Raw genomic sequence first — 16,649 nt, forward strand, 5'->3', positions numbered from 1 at the left:
TTTGTTTAAAATTTTAAATTTTTGTTGTTCTAAAAAATTAGTACTCAAAAAATTTTTTTGTTTTTTTTAAAAAAAAAAAAAAAAAAAAAAAAAAAAAGTTTTTTCATGTTAACGTCAGCTTTGCGAACTGTGACGTTGAGCATATATATATTTTTTTACCTTTCATACAGGGCTCTGGTGATGCAGAGGAATACATGATGATGGCAAAAGATTACATTGAGAAATTAAAAACCTTTGCAATGGAGATGAATCAATTTGGACAACCCACTGACAGTGTAATCAGGAGGTAAAACTATTTCACCTTTAATAACGTCTGGAATGTTCTGCCCATAGCTTAATCCAAATGCGTTGCTGGTTTCTTCTCGTTGTGCAGCGTGGAGTTCTACCAAGACCAGCTGAGAGGGGTCCACATGGCCATATCCGGCACTGCGCTGAGGAGGAGGAGCACCAGAAAGAGCTCTGGAGGCTGGGAAGAGGCTCCAAGGAGCTACCAAGATGCTATTGCTTGGATCCATCAGCAAATGGCAGGAACAAACTCAGACACACATAAAGCTTTACAACTGAGCCAAAACCAAAAACCTCAAACCAAACCAAAGTCTCCAGCGCCTGAGAAGGATTTAAGTTGTTTACAGAAAGCTTTAATTTGATTTCTCCTTCAGGACTGCGCACAACTATTCAAATACACAAACTATTAAAATCTTACAGATGCTGTTGTTTGCAGTATTGGTGCTAAACCAATACTGCAATGCTTCCACTGAGGAAAAAAAAGGGTTTTCACACAGAAAAGAAAATAGGTAAAAGGCAAAAACACAACCTTCCCCTCGCTTACAAATGTCTTTGTGAGCAGGACTGGTTAAAGCTAAAGTTTGAAGAGACTTATCCAAGAAAATCTTGTCTGCAAGTCATCTAATCAGATGTACCTAACTGTACTTTAAACAAACTTGTTAACTAAAGTACCGGTATGTGCTTCTGCAGCTGGGCTGTAAGCATTTACAAAATGGTTGTTAAAGATTCAGAGACAGAGGGAGACTGAAGTTTGGGAGTACCACAATTTTGGTGATGGTAAGGGGTTTTTTGGTGCTTGCTTTTTGGTGATATGCATGAGCATCAAACATACTGGCGACAAAACAGTGAAAAAAACGCGATGTGGAATTTTTTAAAGCAACTAGAACCTCTCTGCGTAGTTAGACATGGTTCAGGCAGATCATAATTAATAAAACAAACATAAAATCACAACCTCCTGATAAAGATTACATGCCTTGTGAGCCTACACAGCACGTAGCGTGGAACCAGAGGGGCGTGGCTTGCAACTTGCAGCATTCACCTGAGCAATGTCTGGGACAAGTCCAAAGGGCTGAGTTCATATTGGCGCCTTGCTAAGTCCATTCCATGCTGCAAATGCAAAGTTTTTTTTTTGTTTGTTTTTGTATTGTTCTTACATTATCTATATTGAATTATTCTGAGCAACACGTTTCTCAGATTCGATGGACTCCTGTCAGACTCTGCTGCTTCTGAAGGTCTTTTCTTTGTAGTGTCAATGTGCCACATTCATTCAACAATCCCTTATTACCCTCACACTGCATACATGCTTATTATTTTAAGAGATTAATGTAAAAAAAATGTCACTCAGCTTAATCTATGAATAAAAATGGGATTTTTTTTGTAATATGATTGTTCAAAAATAATTTATTTAGTTGACTGAAAATCTAGTTGTTTAAATTAAACTATTAATCAAATAAATTAGTCAAAATTGTATTTAATAACAGATTAATGGATGCACATACATTAATCTATTAATCAAAATTTGTGTAATTTAGTCAGTTAATGAAGCAATCTTTCGATAGTTTAAGTAACACTTAAAAGGATTTCTTTATACAATAGCTGTTTATTCTCTGGAAATGATTTGCTCAAAATTAGATGGTAATTTCCCTAATAGATTACCGATTTAACAGCGTTTCTCACATACTTGGAAACATTCAGATAAATGAGTGTAGGTTCAGACGTTCAAACTGCTTTATTCAAAGTATGCTTTGAAAGATTTTTTGAGACCCGTGAACATGTTTGATTTTCACTCTCAGCTCACAATAAAATATATTATTTTATGTTTCAGCGTTTGATTGAAACAACTACTTTGGCCGACGACCCTCAATCCATTGAGCAGCAGCTCATTCACCACCAGAGGTTTCACGCGTCCATGCAGGGGTCGCCCGAGATGATCAGAGCCCGAGAAGACCTGGTGAGTTCTGTTCTCTAACTCAATCACTCAGATGGGGCTCAGGTAAAAAAGAGATTGTATTATTATTATTATTATTATTATTATTATTATTATTATTATTATTATTATTATTATTATTGATGTTGTTGTTATGACCTTTATAGTTGCTATATAATTTTATGCACACACTCACAGGATATTGTATGCTTGTATACTTTTTAATTTCTATTTGTTGGAGAAAGCTTTTGCGAGGAAAGGATTTTATGTTTTGAGAGGTGTTATGTTAATGAATTTTAAATGATTTATTATCATCTCGTAGCTAAAGAGACAAGACAAATGCAACCAACATGCCCTTGAGCAGGAGTGGGAGAATTTACAGGTGAAAGAATCTAAAAACTCGTTATTAGCTATGATGCATGATTTTTATTTTTTTGGAAAATTATGTTGTACACACACACTTACTCTCTTTTTCTGTCTTAGAAAATGTCAAATTTGCGGAATGGGCAGCTGCAAGAGCTGATCCAAATACTTCAGCAGATAACCAATGAGATCATGTGGGTGAACAGTAAAGAGGAAGAGGAGCTGATGTTTGACTGGGGAGACAAAAATGTAGAACAGTACATCCCCAAGAAGCAGGAGAGCTACTCGGTTAGTGAAACCATCAACAGCAATATTTTTGTTTCTGTGCTAAAAAACCTCAAATTACGAGATTAACATTCTTGGCAAATGCTTTGAGCCTAAACAGCTCCTGGTGTCTTTTATGACTTTAATTTGCTCTTCATAAGGAAGCAATCATCTCCAGCAGATTAGATTTTGTCAGTTGCCATCACTCATCCTTCACTTAAAAACAACCACAGAGCTTTTCCCCTAACTGCATCTTGGTGTTTTTCCTGTGTGCTTTATGGTGTTAAAACTTCTCCTTATGTAACAGAAACTGATGAGTGCCTTGGAGGCGAAAGACAAGGAGCTGCATAAACTTAAGGCTAAAGTGAAAACGCTTCTGAACAACAACCACCCAGGATCTGACAAGATAGAGGTCTGGAAACAGTGACCCTCATAGAGAAATCACTAAATGATTTTTTTTCTCCTGACTTTTTTTTTTTTGCATTGATGCAGTTTTTAATATGTTGTTTTTATTATTTATTTTTCTTTTTTGTCAGGCTTACATGGACACTTTGCAGACTCAGTGGAGCTGGCTTCTTCAAATAACAAAATGCATTGATACCCATCTGAAGGAGAATGCAGCATACAGCCAGGTGACTCAGACATGCCCTGACTAACAATTAGCTGCATCTTTAAGCTCAATATCATGTCTTCACAGTCTAAAAGTTAACAGTTTTGTTCAATAGTTTCATCTATAATCAGTGTTCATTAAACAGCACAAATACTGGAATACAAAATCTTGTAAACAAGTTCAACTACTGCAGTTAAACTTTCAGTATCTAAAGGCTAGAAGACACAAATGCTTATGAACAAAGTTTTTTTTTATTTTTTTAAAAAGATTTTAAAGTTGATAGGACTCCAAATACCTTGGAAACTCCTTAGCTTCCACCTATCTGATTGTGGCGTGTGATAACTAAAGTTTAGAAAAGTGAAGTCATTTTAAAACTGGTGACAGTAGCTATCTTGGTTATTATGAAATGTTGGCCTCAACATCACCAACTTTACACTTGGCTCCTTGATGGCTCAGGGGTGACGATGGCATACTCCACTATTGCTTTTTATCACAGATTGTGATTAGATTGTGCTTTCCTGATGCTTATCCAGTATTATGTTTTTTAAAAGTTCTTCAGAGAGGCTAATGACACGTACAAAAATTTGCAAAAGGAACATGAGACAATCCGAAAGATCTTCACTTGTGACAAGAACACCCCGCTGGAAGACCTTCAGGAGCTCCTTAAAGGCCTGGAGGTACGTTTATTTTCTGCTGTGTAGGAAGCTGTATTGAAAGTTGCACAGTTGTGCAATTCAATTTGGAGGATTTGTAGTCTTCAAGAAGGAGATGAGAGAAATCACGTGATTGTAAAAAGGGAAATGCAACTCTGCTTTTCATTCTATTATTGATTTATAATTGCTTATTTATTACAGAGGGAGAGGGACAACATCATGGAGAACAAGCGGCAGGTGAAACACTTGACTGCCAAATCAAAAAGTATTGTGAGGTTGAAACCCCGAAACCCAGAGGAGAAGAACAGCAGTGGCATCATCGTTAAGGCTCTGACTGACTTCAGAGAAGACCAGGTCACTTTTATGATGCTTGATTTGATAGTATACAAGTGTAACTTAAAAAAAACCTGGGAGTTTTATGTCAAGACTTTACAAAAAGAAGCGATATTGTATTTTATTTGTTTATTTCGCACACAAAAAAGTTTTTTTGTGAAATAAACATATTTCTTATTTCACCATAAGAAATATATTTTTGTTCATCCTCGCAGAAAACTATCCTTAAAGACAACGAGGCCATTCTGAAAGACAACAGTCAGCGCAGTAAATGGCTGGTAACCGGTCCAGGAGGGATCGACATGTTGATTCCCTCCGTGTGCCTGATTGTACCACCGCCTAATCCACTGAGCATCAGCCTAGCCAACAAGTAAGAAACAGAAATGGTTTGCTCTTTTACAACATTTATAAAGACTATGAAAGAAATTTTCAACATGTTTACTTTCGTTTCTATGTTACGTAAAGGAACGAGCAGTATTTCGATTCCATCATGTCCATCTGGAATCAGCTGTACATCAACGTCAAGAGTCTCATCTCCTGGCACTACTGTCTCAGAGAAATCAATTACGTCAACTCCCTCACCATCTCTATGGTAAGGAATTTAAGAATATTAAACAATAAAATATGAAGAATTTTTCATTCTCTAATATGACAACCTGAGATATTAAACTAAATGTAAACAAGTACATTAAAGAGAACTTATGTTCATAAGATTTATGTACTGACATAACCATGTGTTTTTAATGTTAAATGAACAAATTTCAAAACTATTTGGGATTTGGAATATGTCATTCCAAATACAAGTTGTTACAAACAACAGAGTAAAAAGTTTGTGGGGTTCAAATGACCTTGTCTCGTAAAACCGTGGGAGGGTTAAGAAACTGGACGATTTTTGTCCCTACTTCATTTCCATAGTGTTTTAAAAGTTGAAAGTTTGTATGATTTTAGAGGTTATAAAATATTAAACTTTTAAAATTAAGTTTAATTCGCAACACATGTCTAAGTTACCCATTGTCCTTGGTGTTTGTTGTTTAGTTGTCCGAGATGCGTCCTGAGGAGTACCGTCAAATCATGAAGAAGCTGGAGACCTTCTATGAGGAGTTCAGAATTAGCAGCCATGGCTCAGAGATGTTTGTTGATGAAGACAAGAAGAGCATTGAGGATCAGGTTACTGTGGCTCAGGCCCACTATGACAAGCTAGTGGTACAGCTGCCCACGTACAGTGAGTATCTTAAAAATTGTGCTGTGGAGTCTGTTCAATATTGCATTTCTAATGGCAAGAAGACTAAATGACTTTAACTTGACTAGGTATAATATCTTAAAATGTTCAAATCAATTTTTCTTTTTATTCCAAAAGGCAAAACAAATAAATGTTCTGTTTCCCCACAGCTGGACATCAGGAACAAATAGAAGTACAGCAAATACCTGAGCAACAAGTTCAGGTTGCTCAGCCACAGCTGTTCATAATACAACAACAACCCCAACAACATCAACTACTACTACTTCAGCAACAGGAACAGCAGCGACAGCAACAAGTACTTCTGCTACAACAGCAGCAAGAAAAACAACAGCAACTACTTCTACTACAGCAGCAACAGGAGCAAGAAAAGCAGCAACAACTACTACTACTACAAAAACAGGAGCAAGAAAGGCAGCAACAACTACTGCTACTACAAAAACAGGAGCAAGAAAGGCAGCAACAACTACTGCTACAAAAACAGGAGCAGGAAAGGCAGCAACAACTACTGCTACAAAAACAGGAGCAGGAAAGACAGCAACAACTACTGCTACAAAGACAACAGCAACAAGCCGCAGCAGAGGAGGAGGCCAGAAGGCTGGAGGAAGAAAGACGTCAAGCAGAGCTTAAAAGGCAGGCAAAGAAAGAAGCGGCAGAGAAGGAGCAAGTGATCAAGAAGGAAGTGGTGAAAGTAACAAAAACGGAGCAAAGGAGAAAAGTTTCCTCCTCCTCCTCCTCTTCTGCGCTCTTCTCGGCATCTCGTCTTTTATCTGAGCTGCATGGCCTCAGACTGAGGATGGACACTGCTGAGGGCTCACTCAGTCAGTTTGTTCATATTTGCTTTGGAGATGACGGGGCTAAAGACTGTGGTGCGAAGATCACTCAGCTCGAGGTAAATATACAGATGTAGGAATTTGGAAGCATAAAGTAATCCCATATATATAAAAACATATATATATATTTGAGTTTCCTCATATGTCAAAATTTTTGCTTTTGTTTTAGTCAATACAGGACGATGTTTCCTCAATGCGTGAAGAGTATACACATTTAAGAGAGCGCATCTTGAAGGAGATGGAAACCACTAACGATTTAGATAAAGCACAGTTCCTCCGCAATGAGATCGCAGTGATGAGCCAGAAACTGGGCAATCTGGAGAGCAGCTCATCTGCTTATGTACTAAGGTACCCAACACAAACACACCCCAAACATCTTACCAAAGCTTATTAGGTGAGACAGGAGGCCTTAAGATTCTTATAAAGATGCTTATAAATGAAACATTTATGTGTTAGACAACCAAATCAGCTTCTTTGTCATGCATAATTCATGACATAATGCACTATTCATAATCTAAAAAGTTTTTTAGGTTATTGATGGACTGCTTTAACTGTTGACATTTATAAGAAAACATATAGGAAATTGTAAAAGGCCTAAAAACACAAGTTGACTTCAGTTGGAAAAAGATATTTTGAACATTGAAATATTAAGGGGACGATAACTGATTTGAGTACAACATCTTAGAAAAGTTAAGAAAAAAAAATAAAAAATATATATATATATATATATATATCAGGGTTCCCGGTACTTATACAATATTTTGACTTATAAACAGCTTGAAACTTGTATTTAGAAAAATATTTTTCATGCATTGATTTATTGAAAATCTTCTAAAGTGAATTGATAGCAGGGAGAATATTATGCATAGGGTTCTGGTTAAAATTTACATTTTAAAAAGGATTTACATTTTTTTACAGTCACTTCTGTATCAGAGACATCCGGTTTGTCGTGAATGACAACACATCAAATAGTCACTGGCTTGAACACACTAATATGGTTCAAATGGAGAGAAAATTATTTACATCCAGAACTCCACAGTGATTTTAGTGGGTCACCTTAAACATTACTTGGATTTATTAACTTTATGCTCAACAAATAATGTTTGAAGTAATTACATTTCATGAGAATATCAACCATTTTATATGAAATAAACCTAGTCAATCCTTAACACAGTTAGATAATGCATTAAAAATGAAAATATTTCTAATAAGTATTTATAAAGGTTTCTAGTTATTGAAGTTCAGGTATGTACTGAATCCATGTTTTCAGTTCAGCAGAAGACAAAGATTGCGATTAAACATTTCTGGTTCAATTGTCCGTATACATTTCCTGAATTTAATCAAGCATTTATTTGGGGTCTGCTTTAAGTCTGAAACACTGAGTTAGTATTCAAATTAAGTACATATAAGATGTTGCCATTGCATTAATTGTTTTATTTTGAAGAAAACTATTTTTGCTGCATATCCAAATAAAATATCTAGGGACCAAATACGGATTATTGAAGGACACCTAACACCACAATAAGATAGAGCAAACTTATGAAAGTCATTTAATTAATTTTTATCATTTTATTGTAAGACATAAAGCCCAACTGTTCTAGCTATGTGATATTATTTATATTATTACTATAACTAAAGGCGCTTTAGTTGTGACATTAAATCAAACTATTGTATTGAAATTAGAAATTATAACTTAGATAAATTTAAATATATATATATATGAAAATAAATTAAAAGCAATAGAAATATTGGTTTATATTAGATACAGGCTACCTCCCACATAGATAACTTTTAAACAGGATTTTTATGGTATCTCATTCTTGTTATATGGCTCTCTACCTTTTTTTAGGTTGCAGGCTCTAAGGGTCATGCTGGAGAGCGTAGCACGAGCTGAGGACATTGTCAAAGTTCATGAAGCAAGACTGACAGAAAAAGAGACCACTTCTCTATCTCCAGCTGAAGTCGGTGCATACATAGAGGCCCTGAAGGTATTCTTGGCAATGCTATATATCCATAGACTTAGAGTAATACCCTTTTTTTTTTTTTTTTGTTCTATGCAATATAGTTTGTACTGTTTGGGGCGATGTTGGTGATGGTGGTAGGAGTTCGTCCTACAGTCTTGGGCAAGACACTTCACACACCTTGCCTGCTGGTTGTGGTCAGAGAACCTGGTGGATAGCAGCCTCGACTCTGTCTGTCTTATAAAAGTACTTCAGTAATATCACTGAGTGTGCACCAGGGGAATTCATGAAAGTACTTGCTAAAGTCAGGAAAGCCCTGAGAACACAAAGAAGGTGTCTCAGTCTACAGAGTCCAGCTCAGGACGAGATGAGACCAGTGAGTCAGAAAGCAACACTGCTAAAGGAACCAGTAAACCAGTTCCTTTACAGGGAATCTCTAAGTTCTCAGTAAAATAATGCAGTAGCTGTGATGTGTAATGCTACTTTGTTGTTTAATTCTTTCAAGTTAGTCGTTAGAAATATTTCTTCAGCTAATGCAGCCAAGGATTTTTTGACTTGTCCTGTTATGTTGTCATGTAGAATATGAAAGCAGAGCTGATGCAGAAACAAGATGTTCTGACCTCTATGGAGTCAGAGCTGTCTAAGGCGAGCCACTGGAACAGTCAGCTGGGCGGCTCCTTCCACAGGTGTGACCTGATGCTGTCAAAGTTCACCGAGCAGGTGGGCTTGCTCTCTGACCGCTGGAGACGAATCCAGAAACAGATTGACATCAGGTAGAGCTTGTTTCCTTCAGTTTGTACGAAGTATAACAAAAATACTTTTGACTTAAAAGATCTGGCATTCCATATGTACATGTTAAGTTAAGTTAAGTTTTGTTTCATTCTCTTTGCTCAGGCTGCAGGATTTGCAGCTGTATCTGCCTCAATTACAGCACTACCAGCAAGTCTACACTTCTTTCACTGAGTGGATAGAGGCCACGCGTAAAAAACAGGACGCACTACAGGCAACCAAGCTAGAGAACGTTCAAGCAGTAAAAGACCACATTACCAACCAAAAGGTCCTTTGTTCATGCCTTTGCTGCTTTGAATGGACATGTTTTCTTGCAATTAAGGTCCATTTTCATCTCATTTTTATCTGTGGTATCTATATTTTGTTGGTTTTTCAAGGTCCTGAACACAGAAATTAAGGCAAAGCGTGAGACACTAGACAGTGTACTGCAAAACATAAACACATGTGTGAATACTATCAAGGTAAGCTACATGTGCCTGCATCCTACATTGAAAAATGTCTGCTTTCTGGTCTTACGTATGAGTTTCTTGCAGGACTATGAAACAGACCTCGCCTCTTACACCTCTGGGTTGGAAACATTGCTCAATGTCCCCATCAAGAGGACAATGCTTCAGTCACCATTGATGGATCTTAACAAAGAGGTAGTCGTTTATTCTCATAAGGTTTCGCTCCGTGGTGAATAGAGATGTCACTTCTACTTTTTTTCATTGGTTCCAGGCAATATATCTTCAAACTCGTTACACGGAGCTGCTTATTCTGTCTGGTGACTACTACAAATTCCTGGGACAGTTGGAAAAAAACATGGAGGAGCTTAAGGTATTGTGGTCTTATTGTACTTGTTGCTACTGCAATGAAATTATAAAAAATATCAGCAAAAGTTCCCATTTAAATGCTTAATGTGTAATTCTTGCTTTGTCGTATTTCCAGATGCGAAACACCCAGATAAATATGCTTGGAGATCAACTTAGCTCTCTGAGAGAAGAAATGGAAGCACGCAATGCCAAAAACAAATCATTGGAAGATGCTGTTGCTCAATTCAAGCTGCAGCTGTCTCAATCACAAGAGCAGTTGCTGTCAGTGGAAGAGATAAAGCAAAAAACTGTGATGCAGTGCAGTGCCACCAAGGACAGCTTAGATTCCACTCAGGACGAGCTGGCTAAGCTCAAAAGTGAGGTTCAACGCCTCGAGTACAAACTTGATGACGAGAGAAGGAAGGCAAAGCTGGCTGAGGAGGGCTACAACAGGCAGAAAAACGAGTGGGAGTCTGTACTGAATCAGAGGCAGAAAGAGCTGGACACGGTCTGCAGGTCCAAGAAGGATGTGGAAAACAGTTTAGCAAATAAAGAGCATGAGATTCAGCAGCTGCTCCAGAAGCTGGCTAATGAATCAACAAGGTTGATGGATCTTCAAAAAGAGATGTCAAAGGTAAGGAGCAATTTCAGTATGGAGATCAACAGCTTAAAGCTCAGCTATGAATCCCAGATCCAAATTAGTCGCACAGACATCCAGAGGCTTTCTGCCCAGAGGGATGAGAATACAGCTGAACTACAGATGCAATATGAAAGAATGGAGACTGAGAGGAGAAATCTGGAAGATGAACTCAGGAGGCTTAGAACTTTTATCAGTGAGACTGAAGAGCAGAAGAAGAAGGCAGAGGAGGAATCGTGTAATCAGCGTGCTATGCTGATAGAGGACGGGCACAGGAGGAGAGAGTTAGAAAGTCAAATGGAGTTGCTAATGAGGCAGAGAGATGAAGAAAGGAACCAATATAGAGAGGAGTTGGCTGAAATCATAAAGACCCTAGAGGAGAAGAATGGCCAACTGGTTTATGTTACTCACAGTTTGGAAGAGGAGACTCGTAGGAGGAAGACATCAGAGGAGGCACAGGTGGTTCTTGAGCAGTCTTTAGCTCAGCTACAAATGGAGTTGAACAGTTCTTCAGAGGCTGCAACGCAACTGAGGGAGTGCGAGGAGCAGCTTCTTCAGACACGCTTCCAACTGGAAAGAGAGAAAAAGGAGCGATGTAGGATGGAGCAAAATATGAGCAGGTTGCAGGGACGCATCAAAGACCTGCAGGGCGTGAGAGATAGCCTTGAAAGTCAGGTGGAGAATCTGAGGAAACCATATCAAGAAGAGTTAGGCAAGAGAAGGCAGGTAGAAGCAGAATTAGAAAAGACCACTCTGACTATGACTGAGTACACAAACACCATCACTGTACTGCGCCAGAGCCAAGAACAGGCCAGCATAGCAGAAAGTAGAGGTGAAAAGGAGTGCATTCAGCTAAAAGAAAAGCTTGAGAAAACCTTGAGACTAAACCAGAGCTTCTTAGACCAAAATACTCAGCTAGGTGCTGAGCTGAAAACCATACAGCAGCAACTTCTGCAGGAACAGTCCCGGGCGAAGGAGGCAAACATGACAAACGAGAGTCTTTACAAAACTATTGAGGAGAAGAATAAGGCTCTCAGTGAGAACTCGTCTGAGCTAAAAAGACTTAAAGAGTTGATAGAAACACAGACCAAAGAAGAGTTGAGGATGAAAAAGGAGCTGAGGGCAGTGCGACAGGATAAAGAAGAACTCTTGAAATCCAAAAAGGGGATTGACGATGAACTCTCTTCACAAATTACTGCCTTGGAACTACAGCTGCAAGCCAGTGAGTGCAGCAATGCCGAACACCGCAACCTGGTGTCAGAACTGTCCTCTGAACGTGAGAAACTGAAGCTGGAGGCTGAGAAAATTCAAAAGCAGGTCGCAGAGGTACATGGAAGCTTGCCTCTTCATCGTGGATTAGTCTCATCTTTTCAGGATGAGAATAGATATTCCTTTGTTGTGTGTTTGGAATATCTACTTAGCAAGCTCTAAGTAGCCTTAGCCTTTGCTTGCATGCAAAATCCATTAGTTCCCGTCAGATGCCAACTGATTTGAACACATACTTCAGTGTGTGTTTAAATACCTTACATGTCATTTATTTGCATGCAAACAATCTCTGCTGATATCGCCTTCTCACTCTCCACAGTTTGCAAACATGCATGCTTGTGGTCTTCAATTCTGATTTCCCAGACTGATCAATTATGTCGCATTGCCACTGCAATTCTCTGCTTTGCTCCAGCTTGATTATTGTTGATTTTGTCATGTGATCTCATCTGCCTAAAAATCTTTCCAAACCTGCAAAACAGCAATGACAAGCATTTAACATGTAAATGTTTAAACTATTTCAGACACATTGTCTTGAATGACACCAATCTACTAGTTTTATATATCAATGTTGGTTTGCAAATTTATAGAGTAGTATTCAAATTTTCTATAGTTGAGCTTGCTTCATGTTGCAGATTCAGTATTGTTTCTTCATTCTCTTGAAAATAGTCAGTGTGGGAGTGAGTGATTTAAATGTGGTTTCTTATTTTAGCAGAGTAATTTGTAGTATTGCTTTTTTTATTTTGTCATCTTAGGAAGACAGCTAAAAATTGCATATCACACATATATTTGCTTTTTTATTTATTGCATCATTGTCGACTTTGACTTTTTTAAGTTCTAAATTGCAGTTACAAAAAGAATAAAATAAGATAAAAATATTTACAGTGAAAGCAAAAATGTATAATGCGATGAAAAATTTGTTACTTTTATTTAAGGTACAGCCAAAATTTCAAAGCACAAAGTACTGTGCAGAATTTTAAATTTAGGCCTACATATCTTCTCAATGTACCTCTATAATAATAATAATAATAATAATAATAATAATAATAATAATAATAACACATTTTATTAAGACCTTTCAATAAAAGTTAAATACCACTTTGAATCAAAAATAAATATTCAGAAATAGTTAAAGGTAAACATAATGTTTAAGTTATGGCCATTAATTTAAAGATGATCAAACCTTAGGTATCCAGAAGACATATGTTACCTCAGACACAGAAAAAGCCCACATTTAAAACTATCCATTTAAGAAGGATTTGAAAAATGAAAATGACTTTGTAATTTATTTTACTTAATTTTATTTTCATTGCCTTTATTTAACCAGGTAAACCCTGTTGAGATCCAGATCTCATTTTCAAGAGGGATCTGGGCAGAAGTCTGCAATACACAGCAATATTAATAAAATTATTTTGTAACCAGGTTAATTAAATTAATTAAATTTTATCTCCTCTAGCAAATTATTCCAATACAAATGTTGCCCTAACTAAAAAAATTGATCCCCTTGTTTTCTAAACTAAAGTTGTGATATGACCATTAGAGCCTTAGCTGAGGATCTCGGGTTACAACAACAAATTTATGGTGGAAATGTGTGTGAATTGTCATTCAGTTCTAGAGCCATCTTGAAAAGACATCAATAAAATTTTAAATAATTATAATAAAAGTTTAGTGCCAGCTAATGAAGAGCCTCTAAAGTGGGGGTAATGTGTTTAATTTCTTTCATTTTGCTAAGAAATCTGGCTGCTATAATATTGGTAATATGTGTAAAAAAATGTTTTGCTTAGAAAAGGGCTTTACATAGTACTGCAAGGGTTTTGGACTGTCACAGCACTTCAGTGTCCCATATGCATAGAAGCCTTTAATAGCCTTTTATTTGTTGAACTAATCTAATAATCTAAAACATTCCTCTTAAAATGGCCAGGTACAGGACTAAAACTAAGTAAAAAGTTGCTAAATTAAAAAAACAAACAAACAAACAAAAAAAACCGTATAGGACAGGAAAGTCAGGCTACTTGTAAAAATGCATAACTCTAGTTTTTTGTTATTTTTCTTTCCATAGATGAAAAGCGTATGTGTGGTATTTGTCAATATATAAATGTCACCGAGTCAATGACCAAAATGAACAATGTATTTAATCTAATGTAAAATTTATAAAGTAACTAATGATTTGTTATTGTTTCTTCTTCTTTTTATCTTCTGCAGACACACACATCATTACAGTCCCTTCAGTCCAAGTACAGTGAGATTGTAAGTGAAAAAGATTCTTTGTCGCTGAAATTGCAACGGTTTGAATTTGACAAAGAGCAAATGCTAAGACTACAGGAAGAACTGAACCACATGAAACATTCCCACGAGTTAGAGCTTCGCAACAAGCAACGTCTACAAGAGGACATTGAGAGGGGGAAGAGAGATTTGAATTTTTGGAAGGATCAATGTGATAGCAAACAAAGTTTGATAAGGCAGTATGACACTGACAAGGATATTCTTGAGAAGGATAAGAAATCCTTAAAAAGTGAGATAGAGAGGTTGATGAAAGAACACAGGGAACTTGAGGAGAAATATAAGAGTAGACTATCAGTCCTCCAAAAACAACTGCATGATGGGACAATTGTTAGACAGACCATGGAGACTGAGCTAAAGCAGACTAGAGAGCCTCCAACCCCAGATGCCTCCTCTGTGGTTTTTGATGGAGTCCGCAAGCCAGTCACTGCAAAGCAATTACTTGACTCTGGAGTTTTAGACAAACCAACATATAACCACCTTCTGAAGGGACATAAGACAGTTCCAGAAGTGTCTGCTGAGAAAAAAGTCCTTCTTAAAGGCACAGGGCCAATAGCTGGGGTGATAATTGAAAGTCCAAAAGGTCCAGGGTTTAGCATTAAGCCACTTTTCAAACTGACATTTACTGAAGCCAAGAAAGAAAATCTTCTTCCACCAGATAGCATCGACTTACTTCTCGATGCACAAGCTGCTACAGGGCACATCATTGACCCAAGAACCAATCAGAAGTTAACAGTGACAGAAGCATATAATCAAGGAGTTATTGATGATGAGGACAAAGAGAGGTTACTTGCAGCAGAAGCGGCAGCTGTTGGATACGCTGAGCCTGGCAAAAACAAACCACTGTCAGTGTTTCAGGCAATGAAACAGGGAGTTATTGACAAAAATACAGCTCTGCGTCTGTTACAAGCCCAGGAGTCTGTTGGGGGGATTTTGGATCCTATACTTAGTGTGTTCCTCCCTAGAGACATTGCCACTGAGCGTAACCTCATTGATGAAAGCATGTGTAATGCTCTGAATCAGAGGCCAGAGCTCTATCTAGACCCAGAAACTGAAGAAGGTGTGACCTATATGGCAATGAAAAGAAGATGTAAAATAGAGCCACATACAGGTCTTTGTCTTCTCCCTATTCCTGAGAAAGTGGATCCTTCTAACCTTGTATTTGATGGCGTTCGGAAACCTGTTACTGCCAAGAATCTGTTTGATTGTCAGGTTCTTGACAAGCCAACATATAAAGCTCTTAAAAATGGAAAGAAAACAATATCTGAGGTTTCTGAAGACAAAACTGTTAATTTAAAGGGCACTGGGCCAATAGCAGGTGTTATAGTAAGCGGTCAGCGTAAAATGTCCCTAACTGAAGCAAAAAAACAAATGCTACTGTCCGATGAATGCGCAGATTTGCTACTTGATGCACAGGCTGCTACTGGTCACATAATTGACCCAAAGGCCAACAAAAAGTTGACTGTTGAAGAGGCTTATTCAAAGGGAGTAGTGGACATAAATGACCTGGACAGATTATTGGCATCAGAAGCTGCAGCAACTGGTTATAAGGATCCTAATAAATCCAAACCCATTTCAGTTTTTCAGCTCATGAAAAACGGACTTATAGATGAAAAGACTGCAATACGATTTCTGCAGGCTCAAGAGTCAGTTGGAGGAATCCTTGATCCTAATTTTAGTGTATTCCTACCAAGAGACACAGCTATTAAACACAATCTTTTAGATAAAAATCTCTGTAAAGCTCTAAACCAGAAGCCTGAATATTATGTTGACCCTGAAACAGAGCAACATGTCAGCTATCAAGCACTGAAAGAAGGTTGCAAGATAGAACCACATACAGGTTTGTTACTTTTACCTATCCCTGAAAAGTTAGATCCTTCAAAATTGATCTTTGATGGTGTAAGAAAGCCTGTAACAGCAAAGCAGTTGTTTGATTGTGGGGTACTGGACAAACCAACTTTGAACGAACTAATGAAGGGAGACAAAACTGTTCCAGAAGTATCTGTGGATAAAAAGATACCCCTAAAAGGAACAGGATCCATTGCTGGTGTCACAATAGGGTCTTTAGGAAAAATGAATGTTTCAGAGGCAAAGAAACAGATGCTCATGCCGCCAGAGAGTGCAGATTTGATTCTGGAAGCCCAGGCAGCCACAGGTCACATCATTGACCCAATGACAAATCAGAAATTGACAGTCGAAGAGGCTTGTGCACGGGGAGTAGTTGACAGATGTGATCAAGACAAACTCTTAGCAGCAGAAGCTGCAGCTGTCGGATTCAAGGATCCTCACACTGGAGAATCTCTATCAGTGTTTGAGGCGATGAAGAAGGCATTAATCGACAAAAAGACAGGAGTGCGTTTGTTGCAGGCCCAGGAATCTGCAGGGGGTATTCTTGATCCAAATCTCAGTGTTTTCCTGCCAAA

The 16,649-nt window shown here is 37.8% G+C and overlaps 1 protein-coding gene across 1 annotated transcript in view; it reads left to right on the forward strand.

The window, feature by feature from the left end:
* dspb (desmoplakin b) overlaps positions 1-16,649 on the forward strand; it is a 38,222-nt gene that overhangs the window by 6,543 nt on the left and 15,030 nt on the right. Inside the window, exons 3-24 of the mRNA XM_015040656.1 lie at positions 171-286; positions 374-524; positions 2,111-2,236; positions 2,535-2,594; positions 2,696-2,863; positions 3,147-3,251; positions 3,376-3,471; positions 4,001-4,126; positions 4,304-4,456; positions 4,651-4,805; positions 4,901-5,027; positions 5,471-5,657; positions 5,825-6,564; positions 6,675-6,853; positions 8,355-8,493; positions 9,046-9,239; positions 9,361-9,523; positions 9,633-9,716; positions 9,789-9,896; positions 9,973-10,071; positions 10,183-12,009; positions 14,149-16,643. Of these exons, the coding sequence (XP_014896142.1) occupies positions 171-286; positions 374-524; positions 2,111-2,236; positions 2,535-2,594; positions 2,696-2,863; positions 3,147-3,251; positions 3,376-3,471; positions 4,001-4,126; positions 4,304-4,456; positions 4,651-4,805; positions 4,901-5,027; positions 5,471-5,657; positions 5,825-6,564; positions 6,675-6,853; positions 8,355-8,493; positions 9,046-9,239; positions 9,361-9,523; positions 9,633-9,716; positions 9,789-9,896; positions 9,973-10,071; positions 10,183-12,009; positions 14,149-16,643 (7,598 nt within the window). The remainder of the gene's footprint in view (positions 1-170; positions 287-373; positions 525-2,110; positions 2,237-2,534; positions 2,595-2,695; positions 2,864-3,146; positions 3,252-3,375; positions 3,472-4,000; positions 4,127-4,303; positions 4,457-4,650; positions 4,806-4,900; positions 5,028-5,470; positions 5,658-5,824; positions 6,565-6,674; positions 6,854-8,354; positions 8,494-9,045; positions 9,240-9,360; positions 9,524-9,632; positions 9,717-9,788; positions 9,897-9,972; positions 10,072-10,182; positions 12,010-14,148; positions 16,644-16,649) is intronic.

Source organism: Poecilia latipinna, unplaced genomic scaffold, assembly GCF_001443285.1.
Source record: "Poecilia latipinna isolate Pla-1442-1.1 unplaced genomic scaffold, P_latipinna-1.0 Scaffold522, whole genome shotgun sequence".
NCBI lineage: Eukaryota > Metazoa > Chordata > Actinopteri > Cyprinodontiformes > Poeciliidae > Poecilia > Poecilia latipinna.